General features: G+C 36.2%; 1 protein-coding gene across 1 annotated transcript; it reads right to left on the bottom strand.

The window, feature by feature from the left end:
* Positions 1-221: 221 nt before the first annotated feature.
* Positions 222-18,281, bottom strand: LOC129226822 (leucine-rich repeat and transmembrane domain-containing protein 2-like). Its single transcript, XM_054861450.1, has 4 exons — positions 18,114-18,281; positions 14,966-15,270; positions 4,962-5,110; positions 222-382 (listed from the first exon to the last, which is right to left on the bottom strand). The coding sequence occupies exons 1-4, from the start codon at positions 18,246-18,248 to the stop codon at positions 222-224; spliced, it is 750 nt and encodes a 249-aa protein (XP_054717425.1). The 5' UTR covers positions 18,249-18,281.
* Positions 18,282-20,838: the final 2,557 nt, after the last annotated feature.

Below are 20,838 nucleotides of genomic sequence, written 5' to 3'. Positions count from 1 at the left end.
AGCTCATATTGTGAATGTCTTGCTGAAATTGCAAGGCTAAAACGTTTTAAAGTAGTCGTAGGAAATACAATGGGAATTAGGTTTTTAAAGGTTTTTTTTTTTTTTTTTTTTTTTAATAGCTTATTAAAAGCTGTGTTCCATATTGCTATATAAACACACAGTGTAGCTTTCAAAATCACGCACATGTAAAAGATTTATTTTAACCTGTACTGTATCTTTTATTACATTTGTGTCTTCTTATTTTCTCTTGCTTTCTCATCAATAAGTTTATTCAGATCTTTTCCTCTGCATTGTTTTGGAAGGAAGCATTTGCCTGTTAGGTGATCGGGTCTTGGAACATAAAACATCCATTCAATGCCATCATCACACTTCAGAGGGTTTCCTGCCGCAGAAAAAAAGACAAAAATAAAATTACTGGAGTGTTCAATGACTTGTTACAATTTATCACGGACTAAATTCTACTTTTTCCATAGCAGCAGTGAATGGTCACTGGTCTACCATTGAGGAAGGTTTCAGGTTCTGGTTTTGGAGGGAGTGAAATAAACGCCTTTTATTTTTGGCATAAATGGGGGTTCTGGGGGCGATTTCTAGTGGTCTACAAAGCGCAGTTTTAGGATATCTTTGGTCCGTATACAGGGCCGGATTTGGAAGTGTGGAGGCCCCTAATCAGGGTTCGAAAAGATCATCATATTTTTGAAAATAACCGATACTTTGATAGATATCCGAATATTTTGATAATATATATTTTTTCCAATATTTTCGACCAGTAAAAGTTAGGATATTTTGTAAAATTTTTATTGTGGGGGCCCCTTTGTTGTGGAGGCTCCGGGGCAGTAGCCCTTCCTGCCCTCCCCTAAATCCGACCCTGTCCGTATAGGGGAAAGGGGTTCGTGACCCCCGCCCCCTCTCTCTCTCTCTCTCTGGATCCGTGCCAAGGGTTGTTGTGATCGACATTCCCGATTTTGTGTTGCCGTACTTTTAAAATGTTTTTTTTCAATGATTTTGTGCTCATATTTGAAGAGCTTTTACGGGGGGGGGGGAGGTCGAGCTTCCGAAGATTTCATATTGTCTTCAGAAAATTTTTCTTGAGTCCACTTGCACCTTTGATCCTCGCCTATCTACCATTAGTTTCTCTTTCATTGATAGTATAAGTTTAATGCCTGTACTCAGTTGTGAACACTCTCAATGTACTATACTGAAATCCTGTTACAACTCTAGAGACCGATAAAAAAAATTCCTTGTAACGGAATATGCGCTGTAACCACGGAATCGCCTTAAAACTTTCTCTATTTTTATAAAAGTGTTAATTTTTCAAATCTACACTCCAATTTAATTTTAAATATGCAACATTTACCGTCACTGACGATCTAAAATATAATTAAACACATTATTTATTGTGAAAAAAAAACTAAAGAGAAAAATATTCAACACTGACGTTTTATTCATTGGTAGTCTTCACAAAAATAGTTATTCCCTTTTATACGAGATTTATTTCGGATTTTCATTTATAGCATAATAAGTTAGATGCCTAGAATCAGTTGTGAAGATTAGAGATATTTCTGTACTAATGCTAAGAAAGCACGAAATTGCTCTTTTATAAGCAAGTTTTGCGCTTTCCCCCAATTTCTTATTTTTGGGTCTTGAAAAATAACCTTACAAGTAAAATGAAAATTTGGTTAGGGATAGATTTTTACTGTGGGGAAAGTCGATTAATTAATTCTTAATCAAACTCTAAATTTTCTTCACACCCAATCTCCAAATGCTAAGATTTGTGTGAAGAAATCGCCATTTAAAAAATGTATATCAAATTATTTTTAAGTGAAATTGAGCGATGCAAAAGCTAAAAAAAGGAACGCATTCATTATATGTTCATTTTATTACATATTCTTATTTTACTAATTTTCTACTAATGTTAGTTGATTCAACACTTTCTCTAGGGTGGTTTTTGTTGCTACGCCATGACTTCCATATTTCTTGATCAAACTTCATGAGTAAGTTATTTTTTTTTTCCCACCGCTATCTTTGAAAATAAGCAAACTATACACATTTTGGCTGCTTGTCGACACTTTAAAAAAATGGATATTTAAACTTCTGCTGTCGACCTATCGATCACGCATCAAGAAATATCGAATTCGAACCAATATCGATTGATATGTTTGAAGAAGTGCTGTAAACACGTTCTTCAAGTAACCAAAAGCTCGTCGTACTTTTTCGTATACGTTTTTCATGTTTCAAAAATTAAAACTACCTCTGATTTAAACAAACATTCATTTTGGGATCATTAAGGGCACAGGGATTGCTCGGCTTTTAGTCTGGATCAAAAAATCAGAGCTGTCATCAAGGTCCCATAGTAGATTTTGCAAATCTACACTCAAATTTAATTAAATACAGTAGACCCTCGTTTTACGCGGGGGTTACGTTCCAGGGAAATGTCGCGTAAATTGAAACCGCGTAAATTGAGACCTAATAGTAGTGTTAAAATAGGGGTTAGATTCCGTAGATAAAAAAAATACTTAATTCTAGTGATGACTAATTGTGTACTTATATCGATTTTTATGCACACACAGCATGCATAAAGAAAACATAAACTAATTTCGTGTTCTGTTTATAAAGAAGAGCTGGCTATGATAGTCTTGTCAGTCATTAAAACAGGGTGGCGACAGATCAGGGAGATCAGGGAAAAGTCAGGGAACTTTATTAATCAGGGAAAAGTCAGGGAAATATCAGGGAATTTTGAAAAAATAACAAAAAATCAGGGAAAATTGATTTTATGAAGAAAAAAATTTTTTTTTTGCTTTACGAAATTAAGTACTCTAATTCCCTACGCATTTTCCGCCAATTAACTGTTCAAAAAAAAGTAAAATTAATGAGGTGAGATTATACACTGCCGCATATTTGTGCATCTGTTTTCCTCAACGTCAAAGTATTGAATCTTACTTATTAACCACAGGATGAACGTCCTAAGATTGCTTTTATGTCTGTTAGGTTGTTTATTTTACCTAGGGACTTGAAATTTCCTTTTACGCTTTCAATGCTACGTAAAATAAACAACCATACAGGCAAAGAGAAAGCCTTCATTAATGCCTTAGCTCCTTTGCCTTTATTCCATTGTCTCGAAGTAATTAGCGTACTGTAATCACGATTTCAAGAAGAAATCTTTGGTTTTTGAATTAATACTATGAAAGCTTAAAAGTTATTACTTCCTCGCGATTTTAATTTAATTGCTAAAATTGAACTTTCAATTAAAAAAAAAACTTTGTTTTTTGCCGTTATACTATTTGATGTCACCGCAGATTATAAAGGTTTTCTTTTCTTCAGACTGAAGTGATTCTTTAATTTTACAACCAAGTTGTATTCTTCTTTTATATATTTTGAAATTAACTAATTGTTTTTTTTTTTTCTTTTTTTCTTGCATTTCAAAGTTGTTTGTTACAAAAGCAATCCAAGATTTTTTTTGTTACATACTGAAATCATTTGAAATAGAGTTAACATGTGTACTTAAATAAATATCTTAATTTTTTTTACTGTTAAAATGCTGTATTCATTCATTAAAACCTATGTTCTTGATTAGAGAAAAACTCCCTATGAATAGATGTCGAATGGTTTCATCTGTTTTGCATAAATATGTCAGTTAGTTATATAAGAATAACTACATTACTTCTATTCTTTCACTATTACTTGTTATTTTTGCAACAATTATTATACTCTTTGAAAACTTAGTTCAAAATAATTTCAATTACTTTTTAGTTCTATCATAAATACACATGTTTTTAAGAGTAATTTTAATAGTTTCTTAAAATTCTTATGCTAAGTGATTTTTGAAAGTAAAGTAGTTTTTTTTCTATAATCTTTCCATTGTAGAAAAATTTAATATACTGTTTTGTAGGTCCCCCCCCCCCCCCCCAAAAAAAAATTGACTTGATATGTTTTTTAACCATTTTATTAAAAAAAGTAGCATTTTTTTAAAATATATCTTTAGTTCAACAATTTTACACAACTTAAAACGTTTAAAATACTGCATTTTATGCAAACATACAATGGATTTCAAGTAGAGCAAAGAAAGAAAACCATTATCATTGGTAACGTAAATCAGGGAAATTTGGTGAACTTAATCAGGGAAATCAGGGAAAAGTCAGGGAACTTTTTTTCACAGTTCCTGTCGCCACCCTGTAAAAAATTTTCTCTGTAATTCTTTGCGGAGTATTAAGGCATCCAGGATCACTTGCGTCATTTCTATGGTAGAATCTTCCTTCCCTAACAAATCAGAAATATCATTTCTATTATCTAGGAATGGCTCAAAACTTTCAGTGTGTACGTTTTTGGTTGTGTGTCACCGAAGTCGGTATCCTCGTTGGTTTTGGCCTCCTTTTTCATTCCTAAAAGCTCTTCTTCCAGACAGTTCTGAACTGTGTGAGTTTAATAACTTTACTTCTGGAAAGATCTCTGAAACCAATCGCATAAAATGTCTCCAGGCGCCAAAGTTCGGTTATTAGCAGGCTACAATGCAGTTTATTACGTGTAATCTGCAGTTTTTAGGAGTTTGGATTTTGAAAGAGAAGAAAATGATGTTTGTTTGCATTGCCGCATCCGCGTAAAACCGAAAATAAAGTAAAGGTGTAAAATCTAAAACCGCGTATAATCGAAACCGCGTAAAACGAGGGTCTACTGTATGCAACATTTACCGTAACTAACAATCTAAAATATAATTAACACATTATTTATTCTGAAAAAACAAAGAGAAAAATATTGAACCAACTGGTTTAAAGCCACAAGCAGTGGTAGGTATAGGGGACTATAATGAAAAGAGTGGAAAACACCCTGCTATAGCACACCGATCCAGAATTACTCGAATAACACTAAGCTTCCTCTGGGTCCTCAACAGTTTAATATTGTGTATTGACAACGGCATGTGCTTCTTCTAATCCTTTTTCACAAAAACTTAAGGTACGAGTGTGTCTTACCGTTAAGGTGAAGGAAATTCAATGTCATCCAGATGGATTCCCATGTTCTTCTAGGGAGAACTTCTATTCTGTTATATCGCAATTGCAGGTTCTTCAACGAGTCCATGTCCGTGAAAAAATCTCTCGGTATCGTTTTGATTGCGTTATAACTGGAAAAGAGAAAAAAAATTATTTATTTATGATTTGCAGTTCAGTTTTAAAATGTTTCTTTTTGACTATGATCGACTAGCAACATTCCGAGCATTTACTACAGAAAACCGAACTAATTAGTGAGACTGAGCCTCTTCGGATTCCGAAAAGAGGGGTTTTGAGATGAGGTATGTCTATAGGTATACTAGTACAGTGAAACCTGTGTATAACGATACACGATACTGTCTATAATGACAACCTGTCTATAACATTTTTTTTTTTTGGTCCCCGCAAAATGTCAGCATGAATAATCAAACTATCTATAACGATAACCTGTATATATATATATATATATATATATATATATATATATATATATATATATATATATATATATATATATATATATATATATATATATATATATATATATATATATATTTATTTATTTATTTAGGTCTCAACAGTATCGTTGTAGACAGGTTTTATTTGAAAAAGCATTTTAAAGTCCGCTAATTCAATCAAAAAAGAGATACGGCTGTTGTTAGAAAATCAATTTGACACTTGGCAAAGCAGGTTCATCTAGATCTGCACGAATTGGTTGTTTTCTCGGAATTCTTTGCATAAAGTGAAAAGAAAATTTTAAATTTTACTGCGCGAGCAGAATTCTTTTTGGGTATTGGACCGCGTTTCGCATTGAAGAAAAAACTCCGGTCATTTACACTTCCAAAGAACTCGCTTTTCTTCCTACATAAGACGAAATGGAGATAGAAGTTAGGGGTATTTTCGGATCTTGTTCGCAAAAGAAATGCAAAAAGCCGACTTTCAGCTAGGAGTAGGAATTTCTGATAACACTCATTTACATAGCAACCTCAAAGGGTAGATAAGCCGACATGAAACATGCCGAAGCACCATCTTCATTAAATACTCGGATGGCGACATTATCACCGTCAAGAAACTTCGGTAGGCAGAGAGCATTCAGGCGCTTGTTAACAACTACGTCGGCTTATCTACCCTATGAGGATGAGATTCCTTTAGCGACCTCAGCCAGGAATTTTGTAAAATTCTGTGTGCATGCAAGGCTGAAGTTCATTATTGGCTGCGACGCTAACGCACCACATTGTGTGGGGAAGCAGTGATTGCAACAAGAGAGGTGAGGAACTTTTAGAGTACCTGTTAGGTAACAACCTAAATATCCTCAACAGAGGTGATGAACCTACTTTTATTACCCGAAAACAGATGTGAAGTCATTGATCTAACGATATATGTAATGACAGAGCACTGAACTGCGTAAGTGATTGGCTGGCGTCAGACCGGATTACCCTATCTGACCATAGGCTAATCCTTATGACTTTTTCAGGTCCTGCACTAAGCGTACTGCAGGAGGAACGGAATCCCAAACGAACATCTTGGGATTCCTATCGGGAAGATCTAAGGGTCTCCCTATCAGGTAAGAATTTCAAACTTACTTCGTTGTTAGACTTGGAACTAACAGTTGATTCACTTCAACATTCTATACTCCAATCTTATCAACATAATTGCAATGCAATCTCCACTAGTTTACCAAGACGAGTTTCTTGGTGGTGTAAAAATCTTAGTGGATTATGAAAGAATTGCAGAAGACTTTTTAATAAAGCCAAGAAGACGGGCGATTGTTCTTTGTACCATGAAGCTCGCAATAAATACAATAAGGCTATAAGAACCAGTAAACAGGATAACAGGAGACGGTTCTGTAGCCATTTGGACAGCATCACTCGCGTTGCTAAACTCACGAAAATACTCTCTAGAGACTATTTTTGTCAGCTGGGTTCCATTGAAAAGGAAGATGATTCCTTTACTGATGACAGGGAAAGTACTCTAACAGAGATGTTTAGGGTACACTCTCCTGGCTCTGTAATTAAAGATGACGAAAGTCATCCTGATATTCCGCTACACCCCTTACGTGGTAGTAAGGAAAGGTGGAAACTAGCGGGTGAAATTGTGACCCCTGGTAAAATTGAGTGGGACATTAATTCATTCAAGCCTTTTAAATCTGCTGGACCGGATGATATTATACCTGCTCTTCTGCAGAAAGGTGTGGATATTATCACACCACATCTTTGTAGGATCTACAGGTCCTGTCTTGTTTTTGGCTATGTGCCTTATGCTTGGAGAACTTGCAAAGTAATTTTTATACCCAAGCCTGGTAAGCCAAACTACAATGTGGCGAAAGCCTTTAGACCCATTAGTCTTACTTCTTTTCTCCTAAAAACTCTGGAGAAACTGATTGATAGGCACATCAGGGATTGTGTTTTGAAAACCAACCCTCTTTCTAAGTGCCAGCATGCTTATCAGCCTGGAAGGTCCACTGAGACTGCACTTTATGAGCTGACAACAGCTCTGGATAATGCAGTGAATGGACAAGAAGTAGCTCTCGCTGCTTTCCTTGACATTGAGGGAGCTTTTGATAAGGTCCCTACTGAGACTATTAACGATTCTCTCGCACACAAGGGAATTGATCCCATGATATGTACGGGTTAATAGTCTGCTAACAACCCGTATGGCAAAAGCTTGCATGCTGAGCAGAACTATGATGGTGGGTAACTGCCGTGGCTGCCCACAAGGGGGCGTTCTCTCCCCTTTGCTTTGGTGCCTGGTGGTTGATGAACTTCTGGAAAGAATTCGTCGCAAAGGTCTGCACTGCATTGGCTATGCGGACGACATAACCCTTGTTATTAGGGGTAGGTTCCATGAAACTGTTACAAATCTCATGGGGTCTGCTCTTAAGGAAATTGAAAAGTGGTGTTTGGAGGCAGGTCTTACGGTCAATCCGAATAAGACTTATTTGGTTCCCTTCACTCGTAAACGTCTCAAAGACTTGAAGATAATTAAGTTCTTTGGTTCGCCTCTTGCCTACTCTAGTGAGGTCAAGTACCTGGGTGTATCTTTGACATGGAATTCTCACCTTAAGCAAATTACCGATAAGGCCAAGAGAATCTTTTGGTCTTGTGGACGAGCAATTGGTATTAATTGGGGCTTTTCTCCAAAAATCGCTCACTGGGTTTATACTAGAGTAATTGTATCTACGGTTACGTATGGGGCAATTGCCTGGTGGGGTAAAACTTGTACCATTACGGCTGAGGGTTGCCTCGCCAAAGTACAAAGGATGGCTACTATTACTATCACTAGTGCCATGAGAACTACTCCTTCCCATAGCCTTAATCTACTTCTAGGCATAAGCAAGTGGAAATGGAGGCGATTCTGTGTGCATACCGCCTCAAGCTCATGGGTCTCTGGAAGTCCCCTCGTTACCTGTCTCTGTACAATAAACTGAGTGCAAAGACTAGTAAGCATCCTTACTTTATGATGCCTTCTGACTGGATGTTTAAACAATTCAGCTTTAATGCCAATTATAACATTGTGTTTCCATCCAGAGAGCAATGGAAGGATGTACAGGATATCATTGGTAATCTGGTTTACAGATGGTTTCAAGACTTCGTCTGGAACTGGTTCTGGTGCATATTGCCGCAGCAATAACACTAATCTGTGTTTCTCTTTAGGGAAGCTAGCTACTGTCTACCAGGCAGAAACTTTAGCCATATTGGCTTGTGTAAACAACTGCCTAGATCGAGGCCTAAGCGGGAAGGTTATCAGAATATTCTCTGATAGCCAAGTTGTGTTGAAAGCTCTCAATCGTAACTGTTTTACTACCAAAACAGTTTGGGAGTGCCATAATGCACTGGTAAGACTAGCTGGCAGTAATAGGGTCTCCCTTTACTGGGTTCCTGGTCACCGTGACATTTTAGGTAACGAATTGGCAGATCAGTTGGCTAAACAGAGCTCCAATGTACCGTTTATGGGATCCGAGCCTGTCCTCTGCCTGTCCTACAATGCAGTAAGGACTACTGCAAAGAACCTTCTTATGGATGAATCTTATGGCCTGTGGCTTCAGTCCGAGTCTCAAAGACAGACCAAGACTCTGAACCAGCAGCCTCCCTGGCTCAGGTCCAAGGAACTGCTTAACTTGAGCAGGAATGAGATCAAGAAGTCTGTTGGGTTACTAACTGGACACTGCTCTCTTAATAGGCACCTTAATCTGATGGGTGTTATCGACAACCCTTCGTGTAGAGGATGTCATATGGCTGATGAAAGCTCAATTCATGTGCTATGTGAATGTGACTTCTACTCTGTACAAAGATTTGAGCACTTGGGATACCACTATGTAGATCCCTGGGAACTGCCTAGAATTTCGATTAGTCAACTGCTGAGATTTATTTCAGTCTCGGTGCTCGCGCTGTTTTCAAGCGCCCCCGCTTTTCACTTCATACTTCATACATAGCAACCTGCAGCTCACTAATACCACTTGAAACTAACTTGCTTCCCTGGTAAGGAGTCTGTTGTTCTATCTGCAGTGATCCGCTTTTTAGCTTACTTTCCCAGTAAAAGTCAGAAAAAGAAGAAAAAAGCATGAAAGAAGGCTTAATGCATCTTAAAAATATCGCGAAAAACAAAAAAAATTAAAAAATAAGTAAAATAATTAAATAAATATTGAAAAATTAAAAATTGGAAAGTAGGGTATTGAGATGGGGGAAAATGTCTGTCGGTCTGTCTGTCTGTTGGTCTGTCCGCCCCCCCCCTAATATCTTTTGAATGAATAGTCTGATTCGAAAAAACTTTTCAGAAGATCTCGGCGAATACACCTCATTCCCATATTTCACTTTTTGATTTGAACTATTTTTTGTTCAATTTTGAATAGTTCAAAAAAACTTAACATTAGCGCCTACTGGGAAATTCAAGGCAATTCCGAACTGTGAGGCGAGTTTGCTTCAAACAAACTTTGTAGGAAAAAGCTTTTAATGAAAAACTTGTATATAAATTATCTTTTTGATTTGAACAATTTTCCGTTCAATTTTGAACAGTTCAAATCCCTTAACATTATCGCCTACGGGGAAACTGAAAGTCAATGTAGATTCTGTACTTGAAGGTGGATTTACTTCAAACAAATTTTGTTGGAAATAGCTCTTGACGCCAAACTCCAGACTCCGACTCCGAGAATTTAGGGGCACCTGACTCTGACTCTGACTCCTGTGCCCGATAATTAATCGGACTCCGAATCCCCGACTTCGTAGCTTTGGCAAACATTCATACACGGAGGACAAATGACTGATTCCGATTCTTGGATATTCGACTCCGACTCTTTTATCCCAAAATGAGATTGACTCCGACTCCGACTCCGCTGCTGTGGTTTTAACTGTGAAATAATTATTGTTGATGACTTGTTTTTATTTTCACGCTAAAGTTTTAATTTACAGTGGCTCCCAAAAGTGTTCGTACACTTTGAAATGTTTTAGTAAAACCAAAATAACTCGAAACTGAATTCGAATATGAAGTCCAATATTTTTTTCACATCATTCCTATGTCATTCTAAATAAAACCCATTTGTTTTTTCAAAATATTGACGGACCTTCTTTTTGAAATGGCTCAGAAAACGAAGAGACAAAGAAATAACACGCCACAAAAGTCATCGTACACTCAAATATTTTCGAATAAATTCATGATTAAAATTATCATATGCCGTTTTATTAATATTTTTGCATTGTGTTGAACCTTATAAGTCATTTGGCTTTAATTTTTTATTTATTTATTCCTTAATATTGTGCTTATTACTGTAAAATGGCTGGTATTCGTAAAAAACCGCAAATACCATTCAAAATTTGAATTTTTTTCCCACAGTAGTGGTAAATTGGTCTGAAATGTCTCTAAATTAGTTAATTTATTTGTTTGTATAGTAAAGTGCTTGATGAAATGCTTTAAAAAAAGGAATCGGACCGAAAAGAAGGTAAGAAAATGTCAACCGGCAAAGTTGACAAAACGTTACCGGAGTTAAAAATTTTGTGAAAAATACACATTTGAGTGCTGTAAAAGTTTCTGCAGAGTTAAATGAAACATTTTACATTTAATTTTTACCTAAAATTGTTCGCCAAGTTCTCTGATTAGCTGTATTAAATGGGATCTCTTCCCGCAGAAATTTTCTTGGTCGTGCGAAAAACAGAAAGTTTACGCTTTTCGTCGCAAAATCAATGATAAATAAGCTAAAGACGTTTTAGAACCACGTCTTACTTACAGATAAAAATTAATTCAACATTTTTGGTTAAATTGTTGCATAACTGTAAGTAGAAGAAAAAATTAGGAACTTAATCTTAAGAACTTATTTGGATCAGTTAATCAGGACGGTAGAGGTATTCTAGTGTGAGGGTGCATATCAGCATCAGGACTTGGTAGTTTGTAATTTTTTGATGAAATAATGAATCATGCTGTTCCTTTAAATATTTTAAAAACCAAAAAACCAATTTTGAACTCTTAGCCAAAAATTTGGTATTGGAAACAACTTTGTTTTTTTTTATCAAGATAACGATAAGAAGCACACGGTTTTCAACGTTTGCGTCTAGTGCCTCGAAAATTGTTCTAAAGTTTAGAAAATACCCCCTCAATCTCCAGTCTTTAACTTAATATAACGTATTTAGAGATATCTGGAGGCGAAATTACGAAAATAGGGGTTTAAAATGAAAATGGAGCTAGAAACAGTAAGACTCGAAGCATGGTTGAACACTTACTCAGAAATTACGCAAAGAAAAAGAATGAAATCTATTCCCATACGTTTAAAAGGTGTTATGAATACTGTATGGTATTCTACTAATTAATAACTTAATCAAAAGTTAGATTATTCAATGATATATAGACATCTTATAAAGTATACGAAGACTTTTGTGAGATAAAATTTCTGGCATTTTTTGGTTTTTGATTTTTAAAAAATTAAGTTTTAATATTTTTTAAAAACTTTTCATGTAGTCTTGTTAAAAGTTGATCAAAGATCTTATAATTAAATACCTATTCCGAACTTTTAATTCTAACCAATGGATTGGGGCCTATTTCGTTGAAAGTAGTAGGTGTACGAAGACTTTTGGGATCCACTGTAGGTATTCAGTTTTCGGCGAATAAACTCGAAGTCATTTATGTTAAAGACTAGCTGCGTTGCCCGGCTTTGCCCGGTCTATTTTGAAAACAAAAATTGTGTCAAGTGACGTATATTCAACAATCAGGCATAAATAAAAGAAAAAAAAAATCATCATGCAAAATTTCAACTCCAAACAATGACGACTGATATCAAAATACTTTTAAGAAAGTAAAATAAAATGAGAAAGATGGATTTAAAAATCGTAACTATGGAAACACAAAATAAAATAAGTTTCAGAGTTGAAAATGAGAAAGATAGAAACAATGGATTTAAAAAGCGTTACCGTGGAAACGCAAAATAAAATGGTTAAAAACTTGAATCGAGAACAGATTTTTGAACTTCATTTAATTCGTTTGTAACTTTTTTTCTAATGGAGATAGAGAATTAAACTTCCGACCATAGGTCGAGTTAGATCTGAAGTAAAAAAGGTAGCTCTTTTCAATGGTGTCAAAACGAAAACTGTAGGACAATTCCTTCACTTTTTATTGATGGATTTAATGAAGAAAGTATTGCCTAAATTTCAGCTAAGTCTAAACAAATTCGAGCTAAAAACGTAAATAACTCCCGCCGCAATTAAGTTAGAGCGTTGGAACAAATTGCGTAGAACGCAGAAAATTCTACCCTTTCCAACGATATGTAATATTACTAATTCACTAAAAACGATTCAGAAACGTTCCTGGAAAATAATGGGCAGCTGATGTGCCCAATATCTGCAAGTAACATATCTTGCAAATTCCAGGAACTTTTTCCGCTAAAATTCAGTAACCTTCCTGATATTATCCTGGAAGCCTCCTGAAAAATTTAGAAATCTTCCCGTTTAATACCAGTCGTGTCCGTGGAAGTAATATCTTGGCATCATTCTCATTTATCAAGAAAGTTAAAAGAGCATCATTACAAACATGGCCAAAGCTATGCCAGAATTGCGAGTAAGTAAAGAGAATTTTACTTGCCTGCAAATCTTGCAAAGCAATGCAGTCCACACTTTTCTCCCTTTGGGAGTTTAATTAGCGTGGACGGGCCGTACTTGAAGTAAAGCCGATACACTTTATAAGTACGCTCAATTAATCTTTAAACTGGGAGCTAAAAATATTTTTCACAACAGTGAAAAGTCTACATTCTTGCGACTTGTAGCAATTCAGGAAACTTTTGTTAAGAATACTTAATTTTTCCAGGAAGTGGATAAAAACCATTAAAATCCCGAAACGTGACACGGAAATACCCAGTAATGTTTCGGAATTTTTTTACAGTGTTGCGAGTAATTTTTTACCCCCATATTCGGGAATTTATGTGAAAATTGGGCCTAAATTGGAATAAAAAAAGAACTATTCATCGAATTTTTTTCGAACTGGTCTGCAAACCTTCTCAGGACTTAAAGGAACAAATTGTGAAAATTTCAGCGAAATCGGCCGGGTAGTTCTCGACTTTTGCGAGTTCAAACAAACAGACGCTTTTTGGACACTTCATTTTATACTATGTAGAGATATGCGCAGACGATTTTTTTTTTTTTTTTTGACAATGAAAATTATTTCTTTAAGTTGACATTTTATTGTTTTTATTTATTTTGGTAAGTGCATTAATTCATTTAAAAAATTATTTTTGGCAAACTGGGGAAGATTTTTTTTTTTTTTTTTTTTGATACAATGTATTTATTTTAATGAACTTATTTTTTTTTTTTTTTCGTTTTGAAAGCTGTTAACGATTTTTTTTTTAATGGAAAGAAGTGTATTAGCTGCTTTGTTTAAAAGGTGCTGCTATTTTATTTGCTCGTTTTTTTTTTTTAGAAAAGTAAGGAATATTTTATTCCTAGAAATCAGCTTAAAATATTTAAAAAATATGTTTGAAAAAATTTGCGATTTTAGCTATTTTTGAGAATATTGATCAGGTACTAGAAAGTAATATGGGTATACGGGAAAGTAGGCTCGTTTAGTTCTAGGCGGAACTTCTTGTTCCTTGTACATAGGGAATTTTTGTGTCGTGATTTGAAAGTCTCTCCAATGAGTGGAATCGTTGATCATTGTAAGCAAGTTCAGTGACCCCGTTTCTCTGAACCGGGAGCCATGCAAATGGTGTAATAAGCATATTAATTTTTTTTTTTTTTTTTTCTTTGAAGCCAAAATTATTTTTTCTCGTGACCCTATTAACGAGACATAACGTCTTAAAGTCTATCGAAATTTTAAGAAAACAGCCAAATTTAAAGACTTGGCGAAAAGTTGGAGATAATCCGCGATTTCACCGTCTGCATTTGGTAGGACATCCATCTGCAAAGCGTGGGAAAAATGTCGTCCATTACTCACCGAAATCGCTACAGTTGGAGTCTTTTCTTAAAATTTAAAAAATAAAACCTACAAAAACCGAATATATCCCATAGACGTAATTAGGGTTTCCAATCCCGAACTCTGCTGGATCCCGCATGATATTTAGCGGGATTAATCCTGCGGGATTGAAAGTCAAATCTCGCGGGATCAACCAAAAACATCAGTGGAAGAGTATTAATAAATTAAAAATTTTCTTTTGTAAAATTTCCAAGGCAAAACTTTCCACAGTACAAGATGCGCGGGAAAAAAATGTCTTGGAGTAAAATGATTCAACGTAATTTGTGTTATATATGAAAAAGTAATTTAAATAAGTTGTGCAACAAAATACTCTTGTAGCAAGGGAAGATAAAAAATATTTTTGTAAATGTTGTTACTTTTTTGGGCAATAATTAGAGTTAATGAAAACCTCGTTACTTAATGCACTTGTTTGTATTATGTAACTACAAGGGGTTCGCGAATTTTTTAAAGACATTGGAAGGGGTTCGTAACAGAAAATTGGTTGGGAGCCGCTGTTATACAACAAGCTGAAAACTAATAGAAATAAAATCATTGCCTACTGAACTTACGCTAAATGTAGAGAACGCAATTTGTTACCAGGGCCCGGAAACATGTTCCTTTTGATTTCTGAAATACGATTCGTAGTTAGCTCTAATCTCTCCAGTTGACTCATTTCAAAGAAGGCTCCCTCCTCTAGCTTTTGGATATTGTTCTTATAGAGCGTCAGGCTTTTAAGGCTAGAGGGAGTGTCTTCGAACCATTCCTTTTTCACCGTTTTGAAATCGTTGTAGGATATGTCTAGAATTTCCAAGTTCTTGAAAGACGACACATTCAGTCTGAAATCATCCTCAATGGTATGTGTAATTGCGATTGTCTATAAAATAACAAATTAGATTGTTAGAAGAAGAAAAAAAGCTGAAATGCATACACACATATATACACAGGTTATTATAAATTAAAGGAAAATCACAAAAATGATGATTTCTCAAAAAGTTACATATAAAATTTTATGAAAGTTACCCACAATATGCAGCACACAGTAAGGTATAAAATAAAATAAAAAGAAATTATCAGACAATTATGGCAGTACAAAAATTAACCCATCCCTAAAATGATCAAATCGAAAGTGTCAGTTTGCTATAGGAAAAGTACCTTAAATATGGAATATGTTCGCCTCTAGAAGCAATACAACAGATATAGCGATGTGTAATGCTGCCAATAATGCGTTCTATCAGTTCCACAGGAAGCGGGAGTCATTGCTCTTGCAAAGCAGTATCAAGCGCGGCAAGGGTCTGAGAGGCCGGGTTGAGAGCAGCTAGCCGTCTTAAAGAACCCCAAACGTGCTCGATAGAATTTTTTTTCAAGTCCGGGGATCAAGTTGGCCGCTCCATGCGAAGAATTGTAGCCTGTTGAAAACAATCATCTACGATGCGAACTCTGTGTGGTCTTGCGATATCGTCCTGTAGCAGAAAAGTATCACCTATTGCCCCAGCATAAGGGTGCACATAAGCATCAAGGATGTCATTTCTACAAACCTGGGCATTTACGGTTCCCCTTGAAAGACATGAAGGTCTGTGCGTCCACCTAAAGAGATGTCACCTGAAACACAGACACTGCCTCTTTCGTACCCATCTTTTTCGCGGATGTTTGACGGATGATACGGGTCGCCTCTGTTATCGCCTTATCAAATAACACCTACTATCGCTTCCTAGATTAAATCTAGACACATCCGTAAAGAGAAAAGCCCTCCATTAATCAGGCGTCCAGTGGATATGTTGTCGCACCCACTGTAAACGGTCCCTTCTACGGCGAGGTGTGAGTGGGACACAAGGTCGCCTCACATACAGTAGACGTTGACATCAACCTTCCGGTGGCTGCAGGAAGGGAGGATCTGAGATGAGCTAGACTAGCAGTTTTATTTCTGCGTGCACATAACCTGAAAAATTGGTCATCGGCGCTCGTCGTAGCCGTTGGCAGGGCCGGATTACTAAATAGGCAAAGTAGGCAATTGCCTAGGGGACCCGAGGTTCTGAGGGGCCCCAAAGAAATCGTAAAGTTGAAAATATGTAAGAGTAAAGTTTTTTTTTCTACAAAAAAAAAAGAAAAAAAAAGAAAGAAAGAAAGAAAAAGGAAAAAAAATGGGGGGCTCCCTTCCTTTTTTCTCATCTTTTATTCCTGTCGAATAGGAACTTTTTCAGACATGTGGGATCTACATATGTTGTGAAGAAGTATTTTAAAATCTAGTTAATGATACAGTTAAGTTATTTTCATCTCTTCGGGAGGGAAACTTCCCCCCTTTAAATCCGCTACAAATAACAATAACGGTATAAATGCTTCAGCAATATTTTACTGAGTAGTGATCTATAAATCTTTTTTTTTTTCTACCTCTAAAATAAAAAGTAAACATAAACACATTTTAGTCACCGTACTAATTGTTATTAAACATTATTGGTAATACTTAAAATTGTAGTCAGAACCTAAAACTAAGAGCTTTAAAATGAGGGGCAAATTATGAAATTTGATAAAGGAATTGGGAAGATTTTGCGTGGTAACAGAAATACAGGCTAGAGAAATAATATATGAGATTATGTATAAAATACATGTTGGCCGGGGCCCCAACACTTCTAATGCTTATGGGCCCCGAAACCCTTGATCCGACCCTGGCCGTTGGCCGTCCTTGGCTGAACCTCCTGGATGCCGAATCTGTCGTTTGAAATTGGCTCCGAAGTCTATGAACCACAAAAGGATTCACATTTAGCCATCTGACTACTTCTGCTTGACTTTGCCCTGCCTCTAGTCTCCCAATGGCTCTCCATCGTAGTTCTGCTGGCAAATGATGCGCGAAAGTCATTGTTACAAAATGGCTATCTCGGATTTATTATGGCAGTATCACAGCGCAGTTTATAGGCTTGCTCTTAACCATGGACATTTTATGCTCCTCCCAGATGACGCACTCCGATTTCAGCGCCATTAATTTGCATATTGCACTCTTATTGAGCAATTCTTACTCAGCAACATATTCAAATTTTACACGGTTTGGCTTATTTTTGAGAGAGTTATCGTCATTTTTGTGATTTTTCCTCAATTTATTATAACCAATGTATATAAGGTATTAACAGCTTTTGTTCCTTTGACTCTTTACTGGGATGAGAAAGTTTAAAAAGATATAGGGTTGGTAGCAAAATTGTTCATCAACTAATGACCAAGTCTTAATATTTGTTTTTCTATGCAATTTCAGTAACCACGTGGCTGCGTAAAGAAGCGTGTATGCTTGTGGACAAAAAGATGAACAAAGCTGTACTCTGGATGGCTAGGTTAGGTTATGAAAAAAAAATATATTATTTGGAAAATACTATTAACCTAATTCCTTAACAATATTAATTGAGTTCTTTTTTTAAATTAAGCAGTATTTTGGATGACATCCAATATTACCTCTCGTAATTAAGTCAGTCTTTTAATTATTACTGTAGCTTTGCGAAAGAAAAAAATGTACTTGGCACGCACTAAAGGACAAATATTTCTTCAATCAATTTTAAACTAGTAACTGTTTAACCATATTAATTCAGAAAACGAGCATGGCTCTCATAATCTGCTCCCCTTTACCTCACCTCAACAATCAGTATCAGCACACCAAAAGTCAAGTAATCTTTAAAGGTAAAACTAAATGAAAGCAAAGCGCAGTAGTAGAGCAAAGTTGCTATATAAAAGTAGACTTACTTCCAGATGTTGTCTCAAGCCTTCCAGTTCCGTTTCTCCTGTATCTGTGAAGTTCCTCAATGTGCTGTAAGATATTTCAAGCATTTTGAACTGTAGTCCCTGGAAGAAGCTGAAGGGCAATTCGCTCATATTCATTTCTGATATGTGCAGTGCCAGGAATGTCTGTCCCCTCAGACTGCTGAGGGCTGTTGTTAATTGCTTTACTGTCGCTCCATTTTGCTCACAGTAGATGGTGTAATGATGGCAAGAACAGGGCATGAGGTCTTCCTTAAGAGGACACTTGAAAGCCGAAGCGATGTAAGTGGACACCACAAGCAAACACCAGAAGAGAACAGTTTTTCTCTCCATCGTTGAATTTGGAAACCCTAGAATACATTTTTAAAGTACAAATTCTTTTAATCAAGGACAGAAAACTGTTTCATGTTCGATTTAATTACTTGAGGATTCCTTCTGATCTTCTAGCTACCGTGATTGGTAAAGGTGAGTTTCCTATACCTTATATTACTTTATCGCTTTTGTCTATGTGATTTGTTGCAGTTATTGACAGAGAACTGTCTATGATATTTAGGCACGATCAGCAGATAATGGGAAAGTTAATGCATTTTCTTTTTAAGGTTCTGTCTCACATAGGCGGATTTATGGGGGGGGGCAGAGGGGGGCAATGCTCCCCCCCCAGTTTTGGTAGGACTTTATGTAGTAACAACACATCTTCCAAAAAATTTATTTAAAAAAATTATTTTTTCTTTTTGAATAGTTCAGAAGGGCATGGGTGGATTTATAGGGGGGGGGCGTAGAGGCAATGTCCCCCAGTTTTGGGAGGACTTTATATAGTAACAACACACCTTCCAAAATCTTAAAACAAAAAAATCAAGACTTTTTCTGTTTTGAATAGTTTAATGAAAATGAAGAGAAAAGCGAATGTTCTTTTCTGATGGGAGAAAAGAAAAGAGGGGCGGGGGGGGGGACGAACATTCCTGGCACCTCGAAATTCTTCAGGCAAAAGTTTTTCAGCAATAAAAGAGTTTTAGCTAATCACTGAGGGGCCTCGAATTATTTTGCCTTCCTTTTCAAAACTTGTTTCTTTCTTTTCAATCATTGTGCTGGGCGACTTTAAAAGTTATTTGACGGTCAAAATCCCTAGTCCCCCACTGCCTTGGACTAAGGTGTCTTGACGAGTAACATAAATTCCCGGAACCAGGAACCGCTGATAGCTTTCTCAATACCCAGAATCACCTGGGAAATTCTGGCAGGGAAATTTTACATTGGTAATTTGGATGGAGGGAGGAGAGCGGGTAGACGTAGATGAAAGAAAGTTCAGTTTTTATCTTGGGTGATTCCTTAAGCAATTATCAGTTGCATATATTTCGTTATCATTTTTAATAGTAATATAAATTTTGCTTCCTTTTTTTCCTAAATAAAAATTGTACAGGTCGTTTTGTTTCTGTAAGAGTGTATTAGAACCGTAATATTTTCCATTGCAATTTTAATCATCAGTTTTCTTGCTATCGTACCTCCTATTGCATTCACACAGTTATCAAGCATCTAGAGGTGGCTCATCTTTATTTGGCAGAAAGCAACATCTTGTTGCGCCCTTTTGCCTTCTAAAAAGCCCTGTAGAATTTTTTCCCTTTTGCAGACAAACACCTCGTACCTGTAATCGAAAAATTTTAAACGCCCAATTGCGCCCTTCTGTCATTTTAAAGCGACCTGCAGCCATATTGTGACTCCCCCCCCCCCCCCCCACACTCTTTCCTTCTTTTTTCAGGTCTTTAAAAGAATAGTTTTTGAGGGGCCCCTTTGTTGCGATCGTTATTTTTAAAATTACTTCAACTTAAACAGATATTTTGAGACATTAAAAAAACATTTGCAGATAAGAGAGCTCATTCAATCTAGAATTAAGACAAACATCCCGTTCTTGTAATTGTTAGTCAGTTTCTAAGCGCTCTGTTGCATTTTTTAACCGACTTCAAAAAGGAGGCGGTTATCAATTCATACCGTATGTATGTTTTTTTTTTTGTTTGTCCACTCATAGCGTCTCACCTAGTGAACCGATTTTGATGATTCTTTTTTTAATGGATAGGGGATGGCTCAACTTAGGTCCCATTACTTCGTTTGACCATATTTGTTCTTTAGAAAAAAAAGTTATGGGCAAAAAACAGTAAATTTTATGCAATTTCCCTATTAAATGATTTTGTAGCGAAGTTCGCACTTTTCATCCGTGGATAACGGTGGCTCAGTGGTAGAATTCTCGCCTCCCACAGGAGCAACCCAGGTTCAAATCCCGACTAGGACAAAGTGAATTTTACTGAAATTTCGTTTCTACTGTTTCCCGTATTTTCTCGAATCTTCTATTAATTTCTGTATCTTTCCAAGTCTGGAAAGTTCCAGCACTTTCTCCAGTTGTATATAAGGAGATATAACGTTCATTCGTGGTTCTGAATAAAGATTTCGAGTTGAGACTAACGAGTATTCGCTTCATTTGGCTTTCACATTGTCTTCGCTTTCTTCATCTACGCGACAATAGGAAACTCATTGTTATAAAACTTTGGTGCCCTATAACAGTAACATTAATAGTAATTTTAATGATAATTTTGAATGAAGGCTTCTCTGAAGCAAGCATCAAATTTCTTCAAGGGATATTTCGATAATGGGGAATCTGGCGCTGTCGTCTCATTTTTGGCGTAAATAATTTTATTTTAGTAACCCTGCTGATTTATAGTAACCC

The sequence above is a fragment of the Uloborus diversus genome, chromosome 7 (assembly GCF_026930045.1).
Source record: "Uloborus diversus isolate 005 chromosome 7, Udiv.v.3.1, whole genome shotgun sequence".
Lineage (NCBI taxonomy): Eukaryota > Metazoa > Arthropoda > Arachnida > Araneae > Uloboridae > Uloborus > Uloborus diversus.
The sequence above is the reverse complement of the archived record's forward strand: the minus strand, read 5'-3'. Positions and strand labels throughout refer to the sequence as shown.